This window comes from Mauremys mutica, chromosome 25 (assembly GCF_020497125.1).
Source record: "Mauremys mutica isolate MM-2020 ecotype Southern chromosome 25, ASM2049712v1, whole genome shotgun sequence".
NCBI classification, from domain to species: Eukaryota; Metazoa; Chordata; order Testudines; family Geoemydidae; genus Mauremys; species Mauremys mutica.
Genome location: NC_059096.1, coordinates 5,023,404 through 5,047,687, shown reverse-complemented (window position 1 = coordinate 5,047,687; position 24,284 = coordinate 5,023,404). Strand labels below are relative to the sequence as shown.

At 40.6% G+C, this 24,284-nt stretch overlaps 1 protein-coding gene across 1 annotated transcript in view; it reads right to left on the bottom strand.

The window, feature by feature from the left end:
- Positions 1-24,284, bottom strand: part of NPEPPS (aminopeptidase puromycin sensitive) — a 55,472-nt gene that overhangs the window by 12,659 nt on the left and 18,529 nt on the right. Inside the window, exons 3-14 of the mRNA XM_044999535.1 lie at positions 20,562-20,639; positions 16,869-16,990; positions 15,078-15,185; positions 13,986-14,186; positions 13,400-13,496; positions 13,257-13,290; positions 11,655-11,769; positions 8,297-8,461; positions 6,886-6,990; positions 6,374-6,434; positions 5,249-5,358; positions 588-651 (exon numbers count right to left, since the gene is read on the bottom strand). Coding sequence (XP_044855470.1) covers positions 588-651; positions 5,249-5,358; positions 6,374-6,434; positions 6,886-6,990; positions 8,297-8,461; positions 11,655-11,769; positions 13,257-13,290; positions 13,400-13,496; positions 13,986-14,186; positions 15,078-15,185; positions 16,869-16,990; positions 20,562-20,639 — 1,260 coding nt within the window. The remainder of the gene's footprint in view (positions 1-587; positions 652-5,248; positions 5,359-6,373; positions 6,435-6,885; positions 6,991-8,296; positions 8,462-11,654; positions 11,770-13,256; positions 13,291-13,399; positions 13,497-13,985; positions 14,187-15,077; positions 15,186-16,868; positions 16,991-20,561; positions 20,640-24,284) is intronic.

The following is a 24,284-nucleotide window of genomic DNA, read 5'->3' as shown; positions in this document are numbered from 1 at the left end:
AAAGATGAGGTCTTTAAGATGGCAGTCAAGGCCCTAGACTGGATATTGAACAAAGGTTTAAACATCTTAATATGATAATATAAAAGCATTTTACAGGTACAAGTCTCTCCCCCATACATGTGATGATAACATGCAGACTCAGGATACATCTACACTGCTGAGGAAAAACCCACAGAGCCGAGTCAACTGACTCAGGCTTGTGGAGCTCAGGCTTGGGGCTAACGCAGCAGTGGAGACACTTGTGCTCCGAGTCCTTCCCTGCCCTAGGTTTCAGAGCCTGGGCTTCAGCCCAAGCCCAAACGTCTACACTGTTATTTTTAACCCCACACCCAGGCTGAGTCAATCGACCTGGGCTCTGAGACTCGGTGCTGAGTTTTTCTTTGCAGCACAGACATACTCTAAAAATGCAAGAACACCTAGGGCTGTTCTTAACTTTGGGTTTTCACAAGTATTTAAAAAAATATCTAAATCCTAAAAGGGCACCTGCCTGTGCAATCAGACAGTGCAAGAGTTGAGTGTCACGGAAGTGCTGGCACGGCATACAATATGATGCACGGCTCGACTCCTGCAATTAGCCTTCATCTTACCGCTATATGGTCCACTGGCACAGAACTTCTTCTGGACTAACTTCAGAACTTTGTCCTCTTCTTGCTAAAAATGGAAAATAAATGCTGGAGTGGCATCGGTTTCAAAAACTTCCACGATGGAAGAACATTGTCATGAAAACTCAGAATAACTGGAAAATGTTATTTGTCCAGTTCCCCTGCTCAATCACTTGGGGCAGAGGTTTTAACTAGCAAGCAACACAACTGGAAATGGATACTAGGGTGTCAGTCACTAGATTCAGAACAGAGACCCAGCACATTTAAAGATCCATAGAATTTAAGGCAAGAAGGGACTTCTAGATCATCTAGTCTGACCTTCTGCATAGCACAGGCCATTACATTTTACCCAGTTTACCCTTATATTAAGTACAATAACTTGTGTGTGGCAAAAGCATATCTTCTAAAAAGGCATCCAGTCTACAAATCAAGACACCAAGAGATTGAGAAGCTGCTACATCCCCCTTTGCTCCAAAGGTTAATACTGCATGCGGTATTCCTGTATAGGTCTCCCCAGTGTTTGTGTAGCGCTCAAATCACCTCCCTACTCCTAACTCACTACTTCCCTTTTTGCCACAGCATCATACTGGGAGATCACGTTGAGTAGCTGGTCCGTTATGACCTCTAAATCACTGCTTTCCAGGCTGCAGTCCCCCATTCCGTAGGCATGGCTTGTATTCCTTGTTCCTAGAAGTATAAGTCTTCATTTGGCTATATTAAAACACATTTTTGTTGGAACAGGCTCATCTTACCAAGCCATCCAGTATCCCTCAGTATCACTGCCCTGTTGTCATACGTTATCATTCCACTAATCTTTGGGTTAGCCGCAAATTTTATCTGCGGCCATTTTACATTTACTTCCAGAGCATTGATGAACATGTTGAACTGTGGTGAGCCTCGTGCCGATCCCTGCAGAACCTCACTAGAAACACCCCTAAATTTGATTATTATTCCCCCAAATGATGAATGGGGATTTCAGCTCCATTATCAAGAGTGGCTTCCAGTTGTCACTAAGGTATGAGTCCCTCATCTGAAGTCCCCAGCCTGTCCCATAACTGCAGGCACAGAGAACTAGAATCAAAGCAGCTGAAATTCAAACATGTCCTTAATCTGTACCAATGCTGAAAGCCTACTGGGAGTACAATAGGGTCATTCTTCACAGGCTCACTTACTCCAAGACTGATAAACTGTAACCGTGGCAGTTAAGTGTCTTCAGTGCAGAAAAGCACTTTTATCTAATATATTCTAGAAACCAATAGATAAAAATATTCAAACGACAGGTGATAGAAAGAAGCCCATATATTTTAATCCCTGGTATAGTATGATTCTGTAAAGCTATTCAAGTGTAAAGACAAGACACAAAAGGAAAAAAATAGGCAAAGAAAAAATGTTCATTTTAGGAAAATCAGATGCAAGAGAATCCCAACTACAGCAGTGGTGATAACTGCCAAGTCAGAAAAGTGGAACAGGTATTTGGTGCCTGGAAGGACTAATCTGAAAAGAATAGTATCAGGAAGTCATTTCCTGCTTCTTGTAATTAACAGGAACAAGAGCACTCATATCCTCGGAAGATTGCCTGTTACAGCAGTGCTGGGCTAGGGTCAAAGGCTTTGGAAGAAAAAGTATCATTTACATGCAATGACATTTTACAGGTGGACTCCTAGAATAGAGAGGTAATAAAAATACTAATGAAGAGTGGAGGCAGAGACAGCTTTGCCATGGTCTGAAGGGAAATGAGGCTTCCAATGGTTTGAAAGATTGACAAATTGGTTATATAGCACAAATCTTGGAGATTAAATGCTCACAAAAACACACTCAGAAGTGCAATCAAAGGCTCGTCAGTTATGGCAGGAAGTGGTCCATCAGCATAGCTACTGGAGAGAGAACTTCTCCTCTACTGGAGCTTGGGCACATTAGCTACACAGTGCTGGTCCTCAAAGCCTGCCTGAGTCAGGCAGCACTTTTTCCAAGCTAATGCATGCCAGCTTTGCCAAGTTTTTAGGGATCCTCATTCAGCACTGGGATGACTCGAGACAGGTTATTCATTCATCCTTTATTTTCCTTTGAAAAGTTGCTTTGCCACTTTTGCTTCAGAGTGGAGAATTGGGTTCAAGCTTGCAGGAAGCAGGAAGAAAGAAGCCTGGGATGATTGTCAATGATTTAAAGTGTGACGGAATGGCTACACATAGCACTTTCCCTTAATGAGTAATTCTCCATTTTAAACAGTGTCAAACCAAAGTAAAGTCCACCCTTTTCCATTTAAATGTGCTTCTAAACATGAAAGTATAGGGCTTGAAAAGTAGTGTAGGTTAAAGCCCCAATAATCAGAATTAAAGTAGAGGAGGTGACAGAAGCACCCATAGTAAATGTTCCTCAAGATGTTATGGTCCACTATGGTTCCCATAGAACATGAAAAACAAGTTGGCTACATGTTTGCAGTGCAACATGGCACTAAGAAAGGCAAATACAACTTTGGTGAACGTTAATAGAGGCATCTATAAAATCATGAATGGTATGGAGAAGGTGAATAGGGAAGCGATATTTACCCCCTCACATAACCCAAGAACTTGGGGTGTCTCCTGATGAAATTAATAAGCAGCTGGTTTAAAACAAAAGGAAGTACTTCACACAATGCACAATCAACTTGTGGAACTCATTGCCTGGGGATGCTGTGAAGGCCAAAAGTATAACTGGGTTCAAGAAAGAATTAGATAGCCATTGATGGAACTGTCCTCCAGGAAGTTATTAGCCAAGATGGTTAGGGATGCAATCCATGCTCTGGGTGTCCCTAAACCTCCAACTGCTAAAAGATGGGACTGGACAAAGGAAGTGTATCACCTGAACTTGCCCTGTTTTGTTCATTCCCTCTGAAGCATCTGGCACTGGCCACTGTCAGAAGACAGAATACTGTGCTAGATGGACCTGACCCAGTGTGGCCATTCTTATGCTCATCACACCAGAGTATAGTAGAAGATAGTGGTCTATAAAGTGTTAGTGAGACCTACCATATTGTATTAAGTCATAAGTGCCTCAGCACTAGAAGATTTTAAGAGAAAAAGGAAAAATTAGTGGTGATAGAAACATTAGCTTATAAAAAGTGACTAAGTGGCTAAGGAACTACTAATGACAGGGACGTGAGAATCATCCAACAAGTATTTGAAATGTGTAACATCAGTGATGGAAAGACACTGTATAGGATGGTATGAACTAAAAGTAAGAGTAAGGGGATGACATTAAAAAGAGGGACACTTACTGAAAGTGAGATTATTAAACTGGAGAACAGTTTCCAGGGAAAGTGGTAGAAGTCCCTCTACTTAAGATACTTTGTCCAGTCTAATGTTAAATTACGAAGAATATCCGGTAATCCTCTCCTAACAGTGTGATGCAGCTAACTTTAATGATGCACTTGCTCAGAGAATAATTTGCCAATTTTACTGCCCCATTATAACATTCTTAATGTATATTAGGTATGATGAACTAGAGAGAATTAGAGGTCAAGAGACCAATTTATACGCAGTGTTTCAACACTGTAATTTCAAACACCACATATCTCAGCTCCTCATTCCTGCAGGTGTCTGAGACAGTCTCTCTCTGAATGTTTACAATACTGCCAACGATACCGAGAAAAACAGCAAACTGAAAATTGGTCACTAGAGACCACAAAAGACTTCAGAGCAATTGAGGGCAGATCAGTCTTCTGGCTGTAACATTTCAGAAACAGGAAGTCTATGATGGCAGTTCATTACACTCTTTCAGGAATTCTTTCCCCAATCTCAAATTTTAGCACCTGCATTAACCAATTTTCTCCCTGTTAATCCCAGAGGGCACAGACTATTTCAAGTTCATTGGAGTAACGTCAGTAAAGCTTCTACATCCCGGTCTATAAACCTGGATGGTATGTTTCCTTTGAGAAACCTGAGCTAATACAGCCCTTCACATCATTCATTCAGCCACAGGATTGCTGGATTTACTTTGAATTTAACTCAGAAATGACTTACTAATGGATCACATCTACCTTTATCATACACTACGAGGATCATAGGGCTTGTAGCCCACTAGCAAGACTGGCCATGCATCTTAATCCACAGCTGATTCATTAACACAAGGAAGATTGACAGGACCTGTCACTGTAATTAAACTGGAATGAGAAGTGAGTCACGCCAGGTATTCTCTCCCCTATACTTAATGCACACTCAGAACAAAAAGGATACTTAATGTCTAACCTCCAAGCACATGAGCTGGATGCATCAGGGGAATGAACTCCATATCACTGTGAACAGCATTCCCCAAGGAATGTGACAGAAGCTCCTCTACTTAAGATACTTTGTCCAGTCTAATTTTAAATTATGAAGAATATACGATCATCCTCCCCACCCCCAACAGTGCGATAGCATGCAACTTTTATGTTCAATCTAACAGCATTCTCCCTCCCTTCAGGAGCAGGTTTTGTCACTGAACAAAAGCAAGCACTGCACTGCCTCCTGATCAAACAGAAGAAAGTTCTGAAACGACTGGATACTATTAAAAGTGATCCAGGACACTTAAGAAAAGGAAATGTTTTGTTCTGAAGTGAAGAGGAACATCATTTAGTGTAACTGGAATTTCAAAGCATCTAATGATGTTCTGTTTTTATCATTACAATTTACCTGCACTGCTTCCACATAAATGAGTGGGAATCCCATTTGTTTGGTCCATGTACTCATTACAGCAGCAATAGGTTTACCACTGGCTTTCTCCAGACTCTCCCAAAGGTCCTCTGTAGAAGAAAAATCATCAGTTTAAGGATTCCCAAATCCCTCCCCCCCCCACCCAAAACACACACACACACACACACAAATGTTAATCTAAACACACATTAAATGCTGGTAAGGCCACTATGCTGGCACCATCAAGAGTCTAATTTGTGTCATTTTATTTATTCTTATTGTCACAAATATACCTAATCAGAAGTTAAAGATGCCTCCCTGTGGGGTTTTATGCTCCATTTTTGTAAAGTTACACTATAACAGAGATCACGCAGTTAGAATAAGCAGCAGTTTAAACCTCCCATGGAAAACATCAACCTCTTCATTAGGATTCCAAAGAGCACCGTTTGTAATGCATTATCATCAAAATGTCTGGAGTAAGTAATAAAACACTCAGAACTGTAACAGGCTTCAAAAACAACTGCTCTCTTCTCTACATACTTTCACATATTATGCCCAGAAGCATTACCGAACATCTGGATCACTTATACCTAAGTGACACAGAGAACCCCTTATTCCACTTCAGCATTTTAACTTTGATACACAGTAAATCGCCATGTGAACTAAGTGCCAGGATATGCTGGACACAACCTCATTTGATCCATTTAATCCCACACGTGATCAGTTCTGCAAACGGAAATTTGCTGAAGCCTTAATGGCCAATTATCAACTTACTCTGAAAAACCAACCGCTCATTAGAAAAAAGCCTCAAGGGCAAAAATTCTGAATTAGACTATTGGACAGGCAGCTTTACTGGGGGTAAAAGCAGCTCTTTTGGATCACTGTGCCTGTGTACTCCGGAGGTTAGAGAAATGGATTGTGAGAAAGCCAAGAGTATATTGGGTTCTAATCCACGCTGAGCTACTGACTCATTACATGACCTCAAGTACAAGTCTATTGACTTCCTTGCATCACAGACAACTCAGCAGGGAAACTGGGTATTTTAGAAACCCAAAATACTGCTGAAAACTGAATTCTCCAGAGTTGAGCTTTCCCGGATAAAGTACAAGAATAACTGCTGATTACCTGTAGCTGCATTCCTCTGCTGGAACCTGGTTAAGTACAAATGCATTCCTTTCCGAAAATCCTAGAAACATACAATTAAACATGTAATTGCACCAGAAAGGAGGCTCTTATTGCCCTCCCAGTGCAGTGCACTTACTTCCACACAACAGCCAAGGATCCCTAGCACAGGTTTTACTTATCTGCCACTCCCCTAGGATGTGACATTATGCAGAAAAATGGCTTTGTAGCATTGTTGGTAGGTGGCATTCAAGTTTCAAATGCATTTGGAACTTTTAAACAATCATGTTTCTATGTCATCCCAATAGCTTACTTCCCCCTTGAATTTATTCAGGGTGTTTACATTTCCTCTTGAAGTGTAGTTATGACTCCCCAAAACTGAGTGGGAAAATTAGTGTTCAGGAATATAAATGTTCAGCATCCAGAAATCACAAACATACATCTGTAACTGTTCAACAAGAGTTTTTACTAATAATCTGCATTAAATTGTGTACAATAGAATTGAGCATTTTTACCTCATCTCCAATGTAGTCATGTAACATTCGGATTACAGATGCTCCTTTGCTATAAGAAATAGCATCAAATATTTCGTCTACTTCAGATGGGTGGCCCACACTGACCTGGGGTTTACAGTACAATGTGTAGTTAGAACAAGCAACATCTTGTCTGCAACTCTAGTTCAAATGAACAGAACAAAAAAGTCTCAATAGCCAACGCTAAAACAATTATCTTGTTTAATAGTTCAGCTACAGAGGAAGTTCATGTAGCCTATCTCCATGTCCAAATCTCTTACTAAGCCTGCCTAATGTGCCTCTTCAACAAGATAGGTTGAGATGGCAGTGCTAGGATTAGTTTATAGGTTGACAGTCTTGTGCTTAGCTTCCAGCACCTAATAAATAGGTCTGAAGGTTGTGCCCTAGTCCTTTGTGGCCCATGATCTACACTCAAACACTCACACTTTGACTTGATTAAGTTTGGTTCAGCTCAAAGTAAAAAAAGAATATAATGAAAACCGGTTACTGATAAGATAATGAGAACAGCAAACTTCTAAGAGTACCAGCACGGTACCTGCCTGTGGGTGCCTGCCGTACATCCACAAGTATCCAAAATTCCCAGTTATGCAAAGCAGGATCATGCCCCTGATATCTAATACAGTAAGAATTTCCTTGATTATCTGAAAGCTTGACTAAACATATTAAATCCCTGTGTCATTTATATTATATAATATAGATGAATAGCTCCAATAGCTACCACCTCACCTGTACAAATACTAAGCAGATCAGCAGCCTAAGTTTCAAAGTTTTAAATGGCATTTTATGCACATTTTTAAGCTAAGGGGCCAGACTGACAGCCCAGAAGACCTACATTCTTATTTGTTCATAGAACAGGTACCGCACAAGCAGTGGCAACATGAGTTTCCTCATATTGTCCTGCTAATGGGCCTCAAATTCTGAACCAGAGTGACCACCTCTAAGGATTACAGGGAAGTTATTGCCCTCTGATCTATTCTTCCCTCACTGCTGAGACTCAAAAGGTACCAATTAGTGGTGGTTGCTTCTAATGTAGGCAAGTATTGACTAGCAACTGGACTGAGACCCAACAACTCATTTCGCCATCGTCAGACAAAAACCATGAGTTTTGGTCACTAGTTTGCCAGCTCAAATCCAGCTCAAGATGAAAGGGTCTTTAAACCATTACCAATTGCTTGAGCTTTCAGATCTCCCTTAAGTACTACTTTTACTAGAAGAGGCCTTCCTATTTTACCAGAAAATCTACTAGATGTAAAAGCAATTTGAGATTTTCCTTTGCATTGTGAATACTTGCACATTTCCCTCCTTTCTAGCTATTAGTGGAAGGTTTCTACCCAGAATTCCCAGCTGAACTGAAAGAGACAAATAATGCCAATAGCAGGGAGTTACAGCTCACTTCAATAGGATGACTGTTGTCTAAGGCATCAAGCTCTTGCGCTCGTGTGTAATCAGCAGAAACAAACTGAGTCCAGATATCGTACTCTGGGAAGCAGTGGTCTACACAGAGATATTCAATCCAGGAGGCAAAGCCTTCATTCAGCCAGAGGTGGGTCCACCATTCCTGGAAAGAAAAAAAGAGTATTTGAATATAAAATGCTTTATTTCACTAGTTTCACTTATTTTAACACTCTTCCTACTCACTCAACTAAAAAGCCTGCATTACAGACAATAACCTATTAACGACCCAGTTCACCGCAAATCAGAGAGAAAGGTCTACTGAGATGGTGTCTGAATCCCCCAGTATGGAGACGTCACATTCAGGAAGTGGAATAGAACACACAGCAGACTGGTTACACAACAGTATCCCCTTTAGCCTTAACAGCTTGTGGACTGAACTGAACCCAGTGCAGAATGACCTACCTAGCAACTGTTTGCTAGGTGAGATGTGCTTCCAAGAACTCAAAATAGAGAGGGCAAAGCTGCAGGTGGTACAAAGAAATTGCTGTACAAGCTGCATATTAGGCTGGATTTGAGCACAGAGCCACAGAGGGAACAGTTACAGGAAGCTGACAAGGGAAGACCAGATTGGGGAAGCTGTCTGTGGCATGGAAGGCCACAGTTCAACAACGTAGCCAAATGCTGGGGAATCCACACATTCTGCTAATTACGGAAAGGCCTCCGTCAATCACTGGAATTTTTGTATTAATGTCCTTACAGGTAATGGAAAAGGAGTTTGGATACCTGAGGGAGAAATACTGTTGTAAACAGATACTGAAAACCTGAAATCTAGTAATTTTTTTTTTTTTTTTGGAAAAAGGAAGTTAAAGTAGTTTCAGGATTATACCTGTCCAAGACACACTCGCTGACAATTTTTGCAGCTTTACAATTACATGTCCTATATTTTAAGATGCATCCTCCTTCCCCATGCCTGGCTAAGAGAGAGAATGCCTACTGTACTGAGGGAGATAAGGAAACCGACTCCATATGAAACTGAAAAAAAAAAAAGAGGAAAAGGCTTTCCCATCCTCTTATTTCTTTCAGATATAGTTCTCTTACTTATAAAACAATGGTAGGTAAATTCAGATGTGTTTGATTAAGTTGCCAGGTCTATTTAAGGAGAAGAAATTGGAAAGTGATGCAGACTCAACCCAATAGAAATTCAGCCACACAACAATTCTACTTCCCGGTTAAGAATGAAACATCAGAGGAAATTCGAAAAGGAATAATTTCACTGTCCATGCTACCCAGTTATTTTTTAGAGTGGAGACTATCCAATTTTCATTATAGTTCTGATTAAATCTGTTTCCAAGACAAAGTTCCAGAACTTCAATGTAGTATTGGTGCCAAAGGATGAATGCAACTGTGAAAAATGAAAGACATTCAACTTTACTTTCAAACTCCCAACAAGTCAGGTTTTTTCTGTATTAATTTAATGGCGTATAAGCAGCTGGCAGTCACATGCTAAATGCAACAAGCTGCTAGCCTACCCCAATGAAAACTAAAGACCGGGGTGGGGAGATGAGATTCCAGTCTTGTTGCTCAGGCATCCATTTATTTCTCAGAACTATTTTGATTCCAATTAGTTTAACATCGTCAGTGTTAAAGAGTTGGCTATCTGGTAAGATCCAACATTGGCACACTGTAACCACGATGTAACTGACACTTCCTGCAGTGATAGTATCTTTGTTCACTGTGTGCAACAAGCTACCTGCAATGGGAAAGTGAAAGCCTTTCACCTCACAAAACATAATCCTATTTCAAATACAAAAAAATTGAAAGTTAAAAGAAAAAACTTTATGAATGGCATAAAGCTTCAAAAGGGAAAGAAAACATAAAACTTTTTATCAAAGTAGAAAAGCCCTTATAAAACAAGTAATATTGCTTTGTTAAATGCCTTGCTGTAGTGGCCCTCAAGTTGTGGTAGACCACTAATGGTCTATGAGTCACCAGTGGTCCCAAAAGCACTTGCTAGTGATCCACAAAGAGCTGGTTGATCACACAATGCCGGTAATTTCCAGCTGCCCAACTGCATTAAAAGCTAAAAAATACATTAAATACTATCCTAATATTACTTTTCCCCTTAGTTGCTGTTGCTGTCACAGAGATGTGACTTGAATCACACAGGGAGGTGACCTGTGCAATCATGAAAGGGAAAAGACGACTTTCTATTATGATGCGTGCCACACTATGCAAAAGTCTGAGAACCACTTCCTTACTGGTTTCCTTGGTGAAGTGACATATAAATCTCTCTTCCACCCAAGTCATGACCTCTGTTTTGGCAGCCTAAAAAATATGGCTAGGAAACTGCTGGCTCCAGAAGCTGTGCTCTCTTTGCTGCAGTGCTTCTAGTTAAATTACCAAACACACACTTCTTCTAGCAATGCAATAGGCTTTCTAACATTTAACAGGGTTGGCTTCCAAAGACCCATTAGCAGGGTTTTTTTTTGAGGGGGTGTCAGAGGAAAGAAAGGAGCATCAGGCTACAACAACACTGCAAAGATCTAACCAGGACAGGCAGAGGCCATTTGTCAGCAGACGCTTCAGTAAACATGGCTTTCAGGTTTGTAAGCACAGTGGGGAGTTTATTAGCACCTTTCACCTGCTGCCTCTCCTGCACTTTTATTCCCATCTAAATGACTTCAGCTTCAATCTTCAGAAGACTGGTTCCCTATAGACCCAAAATAATCTATGTCAGCTACTACCAGGCAACTTTTCATGGATTAGAATAATACAGTCCGTGTCCCAAACTGAGAAGGCCTGCTTAGTATGAAAAGTAGCTGAGGACACAGTGAATCATCCCTACCAGAAAGGAAAATGAGGATTTATCACTTTAAAAGTAATCTAATACGGTGGCTTAGCTCATTTCCATGGAAACCTGCTGTTCTCTTCCCACTCTCTGACTACATTCAAACAGACTCAGTCAACTTCTTAACATTAATTCACGCACACGTGAACTAGAACTGGTTAATTAGCATTTTTCTGTTTATCCACCTGTTCTTCAGGCACATCTGGTCAAGTAGGTATTTTAAAATCCACTTTGAAGACAGCTTTTTAAAGCATCTAACTCAACATGTCTATTCCCTTTTACATGATACTTTATGGCTAGATTCTTCAAATGCCCCTAGTTAGGAGGAGCATGACAATCTAAACACATGATACGTCTCATCTTAGTTAGCCTGCAAGGTCCTCGGGTGGGGACAGTCTTTTTGTTCTGTGTTCGTACAGTGCCTAGCACAATGTGGTACTGTTCCACGTTTGGGGCTCCTAGGTGCTATGGTAATACAAATAATAAAAATACTTAAAATATTAGATACCATAGTGACAAGGTTTCCAAACCACTGGTGAGCAAGTTCGTGTCCCACAACCAGAGCAACCCACTGGCGGGACGAAGAGCAGGAATTTTTGGGATCAATCAGCAGTGCAGTCTCCCTGTTTTTTAAGAAATAAGGAGAGATTAATTGAGCAGCACACATCTGGGAAAAAGAAGATTTAAAAGTCTGAATTACCTAAACAAGCTACAAACATGATCCGCACAACTGAAAAACAGAAGTTGTTTCAGTTTGCACATAAAACAGTTACATTAAATTTCAGAGCTGTTAGGATGACTTGGGGCAACACTTCCTCAAAGTATGCACGAAATCAAGGGCAAGAAACCCGGACAGGAGAAAAACTTTACTCTGCAAAAAATAGTCCAGCTACATGACTAGAAAAAACAGGGGAAAAAGTCTCACCTTGACTGCAATTTGCTTTCACACTTCATAATGTATGCAAAGCAAGTCTTCTTTCCCACACTCAACCCAGAAGGAGTCACCACTCATCCACGTGCCCAATCATCAGCTGTGTTACATTTACCATCTCAGAGGCATATGAATATCCACACACACACACAGACATTCATTTCACTTGCGATCCAATAGGGGAACTCTAAAGAAAGCTACAAACACCTGTGTCACAACCATGGCTCAATAGGTCAATCAGAAGAGACTTTCAGACTCCTGCGACTCAAGGGGGAAAAATGTCTGGGATAAAATATAGCCCACACATTATGCCAGCCTTCTATCTATCGTACAGGTAACAGGCAAGACTGCCAATCTAAACGCAAGGGGAGAATGTAGCACTAGCATTAAAGCAGGCTTACAAAATTCTACACAAAATTCCCAGGGCAAATAATTTTTGCACAGGGAATAAAATATCAGTTCTCGTCAGCATGGTAGAGTGGGCAAGTAGATTTTATGCATGGGCTAGTAATTTTTCATGACAATTTTGTAAGGCCAAATTAATGGGGTACATTTAAAAAGAAAAATCCTGAAATCTCACTTCAATGCTAATTAACCTAGAGCTAATGAGAGTCCCATGTTGCAGAGGCTGAAGGGAGCACCTTCCAACAGCTCAAAACAAACACGAGACTATCAAGCAGAAGGCATGAAATTTTGCTCATCTGATCAAGCAACTGAAAATGGAAGGCAAGATAAAGTTTTTTAAATTACTCAACCCACATGTTTGTCCTATGGGGGTTGCAGTAGTTTACCGACTTGGCTAGAACATGCAAAAATCAAAAACAGTTTTCTAAGCTGTGTAAATAACTACAGAACTATTGGGGAGAGGGTGGGGGGGAAATGTAGCCAAGAAAACACTTTCTTTTTTTTTTGCAGAAGCTGCTGCTGCCAGATGCTTTTAAAATCTTTCAGACGATCTTGGCCAGTAGCCTTAAAAGCTCATTCTTGCCCTTCTGAGATGTGAACACCAGCACATTCTGGTGTAAAAGCCTAAATTACTCAAGACTGAAGCTAGAGGTTGGAGGAAGTTACTCAACCTTACTTGGGATGAAGCCCAATCATTGTATCTCCCTAAAACCAGTCTGATTGCCTCCAAAATTAGTGAACAAAGGGGGGAAAGACAGTATTTTAACAGCATACCTATAAGTAACAAGGCCCCAGTTCTCCATGGCACCTTTATAAAATAAATACAAAGGTTTATTGACATTGATACACACCTCTTCCTAAATGTTTAAAATTCAAAGAAAATCAATACCGTTCAGCAATAAAGTGAGTTACTTTACCAGCTGCAAAGTCTGCAATAGCTATGAGATCAATTTTAGGAAGAGGATAAGGAACATTGAAGTAGTCTTTATAAAAAGGCAGAGTTTTAGCAGCAACCTATAAAAAAATAAAAGGAAAAACCTAGTAAACATTTTGAACTAACTCACAATGATAGGCCAGAACTGACATTTCCACATGGCTGTAAGTAGTCCAGAAAACAGCACACACTGGCTCTCTTCCCCAGAAATCCCACTTCTAAAAAGTGGGACTTCCAGGAATGCCAGAGTACCAACATTGGAAGTACCCCAATTTTTTCCAGGCTTCAGCCAATCTCTACTACCTTACATTGACTTTATATAAAAGGTGATAATGCTAAATCATCTCAGTCGGGTCAGAATCTAGATTTTTGTTATGACTTCATGTTTTATTTGTATGTAATGAATTTCAATTTACTATCAAGCCTCGTTTCTCCGTGTCACTAATCAAACCAAAACAGCATGACAAGTTTCACATTAATTGTGCTGTTGATAGAACTCAGCCAGACCGTAGGCTCCCCACAACTGGGGACTATACAAATAGTGAAGAAATCACTTCAAGCGCATTTACCTCTAATGCAAACTTTCCCTGTTCTGCTTTGCCAACAGGAGTGTAAACACGGACTAACACACCATCAGATGACCTGGTCTCTACAAAGTCATATTCTCCCACCACAAATGCTACTAGGTACGTTGACATCACAGGTGTGCGGGCAAACTTCACTTCCACCAGATTTTCATCATCAGGGCATGGCTTCCGATCAGTGACATTCTTTCCAACAAACACAAAAAGGAATCGGATTAGTTCCATAAAAAGCAACACTGGATTACAACTTTAAAATGCTCATTACATTTATAGTCCAACTGAAAAACAAATACTTATTTTCTATAGTTTATGCCGCAAGTCATATTTCACACCAGGAGCCAGTTTCTCCTAAGAAGTTTTCAGGGAGTGATTCTTTTGTTCAAACACTGAAAGGATGGCTGCAACAAAATGGTCGATGGACGAGACTTCTGGCTTGCATTAACACATTACAGCATCAAGCTGCCTGAGCAGAGGAAACTGAGTCCTCACTGAAAATGGCCTTTATTAGTAAACAGTCATCCCAACAATAGGAGCCTGTAGGATGAGACACTGAAGGGTCGTTTCTCAGTGGCAAATGACTATTATGAAGATTTACACCATATTCAAAATGGGGAATGTGAAGATACCCCCTTTGTACCTGCGATGAAATTGCTACCACTCGCTCCTGTTACGTCTGAACTTTAATTATCAGCTCTCCAGGGCAGAGACTGGTCTTATTTGTGTATAAAATGCTATGCATCTCTATGTAGCTTTCTAAACAAGCAAAAGTTTTATTTTTTTCATTCATTTAACTGAGCAGCACATGTCATGCCATGTGTTAGGACTCGTTTTAATAAACAACCCTCTCTGGCATGTGCAGCATATTAAATTTCTGTACTAGCGTCAACTAGCAGTGGATATCTACTTTAAAAAAAAGCTTCCCTCAATCAAGTATAACTGCTTAGTAATGACAAATAATACAATCCATCTTCCTATTAATGGATGTTACCAAAACATATCACTAACTTGCAAACAAAACCGCTACATAGCCAGTTGCTATTAAAAACTGAGTTCATTACTTGCACATTAAGCACTTACCATATTTGACAAAGCTACTCTGTCTTTAGGGACGACCAATGAGATATCGAATGTTGCCTTAATAGCAGGTTCATCCCAGCAAGGGAAGGCTCTGCGAGCATCAGTGGCCTGAGGAAATAAGAGCATTAACTGAACAAATCTTTCACAGAGATTATCACAATGAAACCCATAAAATACATTCTATTGATAGCCTGGCAAGCTAGGGTCAGTCTCTTCTAGAAAAAGTTTCCTTGTTCATGTTCCTTGGCCCTTGGATTAGTGTGTTTTCTCTTAGCATGTAGTTTAATTCACTCTCAGGTTAAAAAAAAAGGCAAGAGAAATTCATCTTGCATTGCCACTGAAGTTTACAGTCCCTGAGCAAAATTCAGCACAGCCATGACCCAAGTAATGCTTCAGTCATGTGAAAGGGAGGGTGCACAGACATCCACAGAAAGCACACATGACCCCTTGGTTGCATCATCTCATTAGACTGCACACACCACGGTATGTTTTATGTGCATTAGATAAAGGAAAGTGCTTCACATTTTTGTTTATGTAACAAACTAAGACAACTGTTAAACCAGTGGTCACCAACCAGTTGACTGCGATCGACTGGTCGATCCTGGAGAGATCGCAATCTCCAGCCGCTAAAAATTCGGCAGTGCAGCAGGGCTGCCACTAAAGCAGGCTCCCTGCCTGCCCCACACCGCTCCCGGAAGCGGCCAGCATGTCCCTGCAGCCCCGGGGGAGCGGGAGGCAGGGGTTGTTGTGTGCTGCTCTTGCCAGCAAGCATCACCCCCACAGCTCCCATTGCCTGGGAACGGGGAACTGTGGCCAATGGCTGCTGCGGGGTGCTTGAAGAGAGGGGCAGCACGCGGAGCCACACGCCCTCCCCGGAGTACATGGGTCCCAGGCAGGCAGGGAGCTTGCCTTAGCTCCGCTACGCAGCCGCCCAGGAGCCGCCTGAGGTAAGTGCCGCCTGGCAGGAGCCAGCACCCCATACCTCTCCTGCACCCCAACCTCCTGCCCCAGCCCGGAGCCCTCTCCTGCACCCAAACTCCCTCCCAGAGCTTGCACCTCTCACCCCCTGTCCCAGGCTCAGCCCGAAGCTCCCTCCCACACTGTGAACCCCTTGGGCCCAGCCCAGTGCCCACACCCCCTACCAAACCCCAAACCCCTGCCCGGTGAAAGTGAATGAGGGAGGGAGAGCAATGGGGTGTGTGTGTGTGTGGATGGAGTGAGCAGGGCGGGGCCTCAGGGAAGGGAAGGGGTAGAACTGGGTTGCCCTTAAATTCAAAAAGTGATCTTGTGTGCAAAAAGTTGGAGACCACTGGTTTAAAGAATGGTATTACAATTTAACGATGTTAAGAGTTATAGAATACATGAGACAGAAGATAGCACACAATCTGAGTGCCATTAAGATATTGGGAGTAAGTCAGAGAGTCTAACTAAAATATTAGTGTACTTTCAAAAGGCAATTTATATGGACATTTGGTTCAAAGCATCTGTTAAAGGAATTTGTTTCTAACACTGCAGCTGTTATACATACGCGTATACTATATACAGACAGACTTTGACTGAGGAATTTGCCAGACCCTGGATTTGTTGACTTTTAGGTCACAGTACAAAGCTTATTTTTTATTACCTTCTACTTTGCTGAGAATGAGAAATGGAAAATATGGATTCTAAAAAAAAAAAAAAAATCAGGCCATGCGTGTAGTTGAGACTAGAAAAACTGTCCCCAAATCTTCTCCCAAGAGTAAATCTTATATTATGAATGACCCTTTCTGAAAACAAAAATACAGCTCATACCTCAAATTGAGTGACAGCAGCGTAGCGCGTGTCTCCGGAAGGGGTGGTATATTTACTTCTATAGAAACCTTTCATTTTATCATTCAACTCTCCAACAAAGTCTATCTTTAACGTCCCTGTCCCTGTGACAAAAAAAGAACAGATGGGACATGTTATTTGGAGGTGCCAAACAGAACATTTATTTAGTCTGTTTTTTCAGGCCAGGCTACTTAGTTGGCTCACTGCCCTTCTGAAATAACTCTTCCCTCCAATTCCTCCCCCACCCACCGCTCCATCGCCAGCACCCCTCAAACCCTCCCCTCTTTTGGCAGCATTGCATAGAACACTGCTTAGTGGCAGCCAAGCATTAGGAGTAATACAAGCAAAATCTAACCAGCCATGGAGATTTAGCACTTGACTGGTACAGTACCTGTGAGGCTTCTGCTTGTATTCACTTTTTCTACTTTATTACAACCAGACTAAGCTCTACCTTTTTACCCAAGGTAAGGACCTGATACTGCAACCATTACAAGAGAGGGATGCATGATGGGATGCTAATTTTAACTCTACACTCCCCAGGTAGGCTTAGAAAGCCTATTTATATGGAGTGCCTAAGTGGTTATTAATAGAATCTTATGAAAAGCTAATACAGTAGTCAAGGTAGAGCTGCCTGCACTCTGACATCCAGGATTTATTCTGCCCTTGATGCCTCAGCACAAAAGGGAACCTGATCTTGCTAAGAAAGGCAACATGCCAATAACCTACAGAACAGAGCACAGTAACATGTGTGTCTGCTTAGAATCTTTACAAATCCGCATGCACAGATAGAAATATACACCTTATTCAACTGTGGTGTCAAATTCCAACCTAAAAAAGTCTCTCAGCAAACAGAACTGCCACACAGTTAACAAGGAGTTTGTATATTCAAAGCCTGGAGAGCACTACATTAATTCAGCTTAGCCCTTTCTGGGTAACAAGAGAACAGATCAACAATCTCTCACATAAATAGCTCCTAAGCCTAACTCCCAATGGCAGGCAGATGATTAGAATCACCTCAGGTGTTCAAGAGCAAACTTCACTATTACTAAAAGCAAACAATCACAGAATCATCTTTTAGTTCTATAGGTCCAGAGTCGGACACATCAAAGTAACTTTATCACAGGCAATGTTTACTTAGTGTGTCAGTGAGAATGTTCTTTGTAGAGCAGGTCTCAAGTCATGTGAATGTCATTTGCAGTGTCAATACAAATTAAACTTTATTCTAGTGCAATTCAACCACTGATACATTATAATGTAACTAAGGAGCTAGACTGACAGTATTTTTTAAGGCACAGGCACAATTGTTCTTTTTTTAAAATATACTCTTGCAAAAGCCTACTAGAATTCTAGAAAAGAGGACCTACAAACCTTTAATCCCATCATTGTGTTTTAATTTCAACCTGCTACTGACAAATATAATTGAACAAATAGGATTCTTGTAAATTTCAATCTTCTACTGGCTCACTATAATGAACAAACTAGACCAACTGGATAAGTCCTACATGCATAGAATCAGACTTTGTGCATCTGTACATGAAACATGAAGCCTGCTGCAGCTACCCAATCTTTCTTGGAGGGGACAGGGAAGGAACTTCAAGAACTGAGACAATGAAGTACGAGAGAATGAAATATGGAATTTTTAAAGTAGTTGAAATTTTGTAGCTTTCAAATCTTGATTTTTTTTAACAGCTAGGCAAATAGTAACCTGCACTAGATTTTTTTTTTTAGTCAGTGAAATATTTAAACATCTCTACAAGAGGAGTATTTCCATCTGACCCAGACACTAGTATTTTACCATACAAATTGCCGCTATCAACAGGAACCCTCCCCTACAATGCTGCCATTACTAGGCACCATGATACCTATAGGCAGACAACCATCACCTGCACATTTTTTCCCACTGAACTACAAGTTAATCTACTAATTATTGTGCAAAATAGTTAATGTGCCTAACCACAGAGGACAATATCAAACAGAGGATCTGCTGAAAGATTCCTGGAGTTGTCAACACCGAACCACTTCTGTTGGGCAATGACAAAATTATTCCATAGCTAAGACAGTGTGCATGGCTTGATAGAAAGATTTCTTTAAACGCTGCAATACCAGTAGGCCATGTGATTTCAGTCAACACAAACTCTTAAATATGAGCATCTGCAGCGTCCCACCAATGTATCTTAACCTTTTAAATGATTTCTCCCCATCAAGTCAGAAGATAATTCGGTTTACTTTTCATACCCATTCAGTCTTGGGCCTCTCTGCATGGGCTGCCAGAGGAGACTGCCTAGTAGTAGAGCCAACAGTGGTATGGATTTGTGCGAGATGGACATCAGCCCCTCCAGGACATGGGGTGAATCCAAATGCTCATTTTATATAAGCCTCTCAATAACCAGCTCTTTTCCAGTCCCTACCAACCTGGGATAGATTTTAACTCATGTCAGATGTGAAATTATTCCTCTCCTAAACTATCCAATGATGTCACCAACCCCAACAACTACTTGAACAATACTGAGGTTGAAACTGGCCTCAAAAAGTTACTTTATGTCTAGATGACAGAGAGGGAATAAGTATTGTGAGTAAATCTTGAAATAGAGCAGTCTTACATTATAGTGCTTTGCCCTTACTGCATCTTTTATTCAGGGATACTAAGGCACTTTACAAACAAACACTTAGCACTTTGCACTGTGGTTTATATGCTTAAAACACTATACAAACATTCATTAATCCCTAGTTATGGAATCAAGACTCTAGAAGAGGGCTGAGTCTTAAGCAACTTCTGTCATTCCCAGGTCACCAATTTTTCTTGGTCCTCTTCTTGTTTTCTCTTTCTTGTCTAGCCAAGACACTCAAAATATTCAGTGAACAATTAAGCTACCTGTTTGGTGGGAATTGAGAACAGAAAGCAACTCTAGCCAAGACAGAGCCAGAGAAGGAGAGTCATAGTAACCTGAACCAGGCCCACTTTCTATGACCCTCACCCACTTCTTATAAGGTGTTCTATACAAAGGAGTTTTTCAATTAACTAGATAATTTCACTATTAACTAGAACTGTCAAACGATTAACAAATATTCACAATTAACCATGAGAGAAAAACAGTCACAATTAATTATCGTTTTAATTGCACTGGAAAACAATAATAGAACACCAATTTGAATTTATTATAAATCTTTCTGGATGTTTTTCTACATTTTCAAATATATTTATTTCAATTACAATGCAGAATACAAAACATAGTGCTCACTTTGTATTATTATTTTGATTACAAATATTTGCACTGTAAAAAAATAAAATAGTATGGTGAGGTGAGGTGAGGCAGTATCTGTGTTGACACTGTTACTTACATCACCTGTTGGCTGTCAGCCCCACTGCAGGGCTCACAGCTGGAGCTCACCTGTCCCAGGGCTGACAGCTGGAGCTCCCCACACCTCTTGGCAGTATGGGGACTCCAACTGTGAGCTCTCAGTCCCAGGACAGCGAGGCTCCAGCTGTCATTGCCCCACCATGCCCCACACAGTTAAGTTGATGGAAACATGCCTGGTGAGGATGCGCACAGCTGAAAGAACAAGCACAGTGTGGATGTGAAACACCCTCTTTAATTACTGCAGCAGTCAAATTATCTTAAGTTGATTTAATTTGGTAGTGTAGACATGCCCTGAGACTTTGGAAGCACCTCTTACCTTTTTGTAGAGTACTGGGAAAGGAGAGAGTAACTTTCTCATCTTCATTCTGATAGTTGAATCCCGTGGCATGTATTTCTGAAAGGGAAAGAGCACTTGGTTCAAACAAGAGCCTAGAATGTTTCCCTAATTCAAGAGCACTTTACGTTCACACTTCAGTGAATTGAATCCAGCTGAACTTAGCAAAATGCTGTAATCACTAATCAAGATTTCAATTAACATAGAACAATGTAAACCTAAACATCCAAAGAAATACCACACTTACTGACAAGGTTCAATGCTCTATTCTCATGCCTCAGAAAACCAATTTAAGCATGTTTATGTGGGGGTCATAGGGTTCCCACACACTGATTTCACTCCAAGCTGCTACCTCAATCTCTTCCCACACACACTCCATTGGAATGCTGCACTCACACAGATCTGCAAAGGCTGAGCAACCTAATTGTTTCACAACTAGAGCAATGAGAGGGGTATGTTTAGATTATAAACAATTTGGGGTGAGGATTGTCTGCCTCTTGTTCAGCATCAGGCATGCTGGTAGCACTTAAATACTGCTCTCCTGATACAAAGTGAAATTCCAGTTGAGATCTCTCAGTTAACATGAGATGCAGCAGTGTTACGGAGAACAAAGAGAAAAGTTGGTCCAATAGAGATTTGTTTAATTTTACCTAACTGTCCAAAACATATTTACAAAAATCAGTTTGTTTTAGAAGCTTCTAGATCTCAATTTGAAAAACCAATATCCAATTTTTCAAAGTTGGTTCTTATACTTTGAAAATGAAACTCAGAGGTCTTCAGGAACAGGGACCTTGCCTTTGTTTAGATTTGTAAAGCAGCTAACAAGGGGCTCCCAGGTCCAACTGGAGCTGCTAAGCACTACACTGTAAATGGTTACTGTTAAATAACGAATCCAGGCCAGACTGACATATAGAGGAAATCAGCACTCCGATACTAAGCTCATCCACCGAGCTGCAGTGTGCTCAGTGCTGAGGAAGCACCTTGTATTGCTTCCTCCTGTCTAACCAATTCAGTGAGTAGCACTTTGTGTTTGGAGAGAACTGTTGTGTCCAGCACTTCTCACCCAGGAAAAGTGCTACAGCTTTTAAGGTGATATCCTAGATCCTCTTTCACCCCACCCCTGGTCCACACAAATAACCCATCACTAACAAGCTTTGAGAAACACAGAGCTGTACCTAATCAACAGACGAACACTATTTTTAATACTTCCCAATGTTCTGAGCTGGTAAATTTCCATTCAACACATGTGCCTATACAGCATTATATACACCGAGGCATAGTTGTGGATTTACTAATACACATTTGCTTAATCTTCTAAAGTATTAATATTTAAAGGACAACAGAAATAAGGAAAAGGGTGATAGAAGAAATTGACTGTGCTATGTTAGATATGAACATATTAAATGAAGAACATTCCACAGTATCCTCTCTCATTACATGGCTCCTTGAATCACTATGAACTACATCTAGAAACGACAGAGTTTAATTTTGAAGTATTACAGAATGACCTCTTTCTAGGGTCATATATTGTGGCAAGATGGTATTTTTCAGACATGCATTTTTAGATACAGCCACAGAACACTCAAGTTCATTTTATCAAGCCAGGAACTGCCAGGAAGAACTCCTTTTTCAGGAATACTGTTTACTGAAAATGTGCTTTAGTTTACTCTAGTATAAAATATTAGGGGAGAGAACATGTTGCTCCATTTTTTAAAATGGTGCATTATTTCAGCTTGAAAGTCAGGCAGAGTAAATACCAATCTCTGTTGACAAAATTAAAATGTAAAAATTGGATGAATGCATACAGTCTTACCTGCTTGCTCCATCATACTTTACTCAGGACTTAATCCGCATTGATTGCAATAGTGAGATAATCAACCCTCACTATAAAACAATTATAAGTGGAAAGAAATATAGCAGTGACTCAATCCCAAGAGAAAAATGATAGTTTAGTGGACTGATGTGTTGAAAGTTTAATCTAATAGTTAACACTTTGCACTTCCACTATTTTAAATTGTCTATCCTCTTCTGCTCAAACCACTGAATTCAAGTGAAAACAGGTCTGGGATATTAAGACACAAGAAAGACTTGAACAATGCCTTGTGGACAAAGGTTCACCAACTACAGGCAGGGAAAAAAAAGATAAGTGATTAGGTTCCTCTAGTCTCTTAGTTCTGTAGAAGGTGGAGAAAGCAAAGGAGCCATTCCCAGCAAGCTGTAGGTTGAAGCATACTGGACAGAATGTTGTTGGACTTTTGAGTGTATGGAGGTCTGAAGAACAAGGCACAATAATGAGCTTCGTGGTAAAATGAGGGAGCAAAACTGGTTGCCAATTGCATCACTAAATAAGATTCACTGAATTTTGAACCCTGCTATCTTTAGATTCCAACAGAAAACAACCTGGCGTAACAAGATAGAGCACCAGCAATCTGTAGAATGAGGAGGAAGGAGCTGAACATCTGCCTCAGCTATTTCTCTGTCAGGCTGCCTGGAAAGTATGTTGTCCACCACAGGGGCCAGCAAGTGATGCTGAGCTGACCAACTGCGTGTCAGCTTGAGGACTGAGGCTAAAATAAAGAGCTAAGAAACCAGAGTGCAAGATCTCCTGATCCCGAGCTCAGTGAGACAACACTACGCTCTCCATATAGGGCTGTGGCAAGGCCTGATCATGAAGTCAAGAACGCAATGTCACTGCAGATTCACAGCACCGCCCTACTGAACCTCGGGAAGTACCTGACAGCATGCATAAGGCATGCAGATTGTTGCCAAATTTGACATCAAATATTTAATTTCTTAATTTAATTTATTTTCCCCCCTGCAGGCTGTAAATCACTACAAAACAATTGTGCTTAGCATCAGCACATTGTTGTGGTGTGGTTTTAAAACTTTTCTTGCCTGTGCATGAAAAACATTGGGCAACTGTTAACCATGATAGATACATAGACAAAACAGCCCCCACCCCACCGTTTTATTTTTCTGCTTGCACAGGAAGAAACATTGGTTATTATCTGCATGTATAAACGTGTTTCACACCAGTACTTAAACACGGTTAATTGTGTAGGGCACATGGGGTCTAACACTATGTTTAAACAGGGTTACTTCCAACATTAGTTTCCATTGTAATGTACATAGGGCCTTAGCACCTGATTTTTCAGAGGGGATGATTTTGATGAATACTGTGGGTGCTCTCTGCAACTCTGAAAATAAGGCCTTAAGTATCACAAGACTCAAGAACAGCCTCCCTTGCTATCACAAACTTCCTCTGGTTAACTTACATTTTTAAAATAGCAGAAAGATTTAAATCTATGAGGGTAACAAAAAGAGAATTTATTCAGTTAATGTTTCAAAAATGCACATAACAGAATTATTGATGATGTCAAATCAAATGTCTCTTCCCAGCCCCTGAAGCTCTGGCTTCCATATGCATTTTTATGTTAAAATACACAAGAGATAATTGCATTTCTATCAAGTCAAAAATCACACTTTAAAGTTGCACTATTTTTAAGGATCTGAAGGATGCCCATTCAAGACTGCAAGATTTTTTTAATACCCAGCAAAGTACAAATAAATTAATGATTATGCAGCCCACAAATACTTAAGCCTTAGAATACTGCCTACAATATTTTTGTAAGTGCCTAAGAGAACTGCTTGTAATAAACATGTAAGTGCTGCAAGAGGCTGCTGGAATTCCTGATGGAGCTGAAT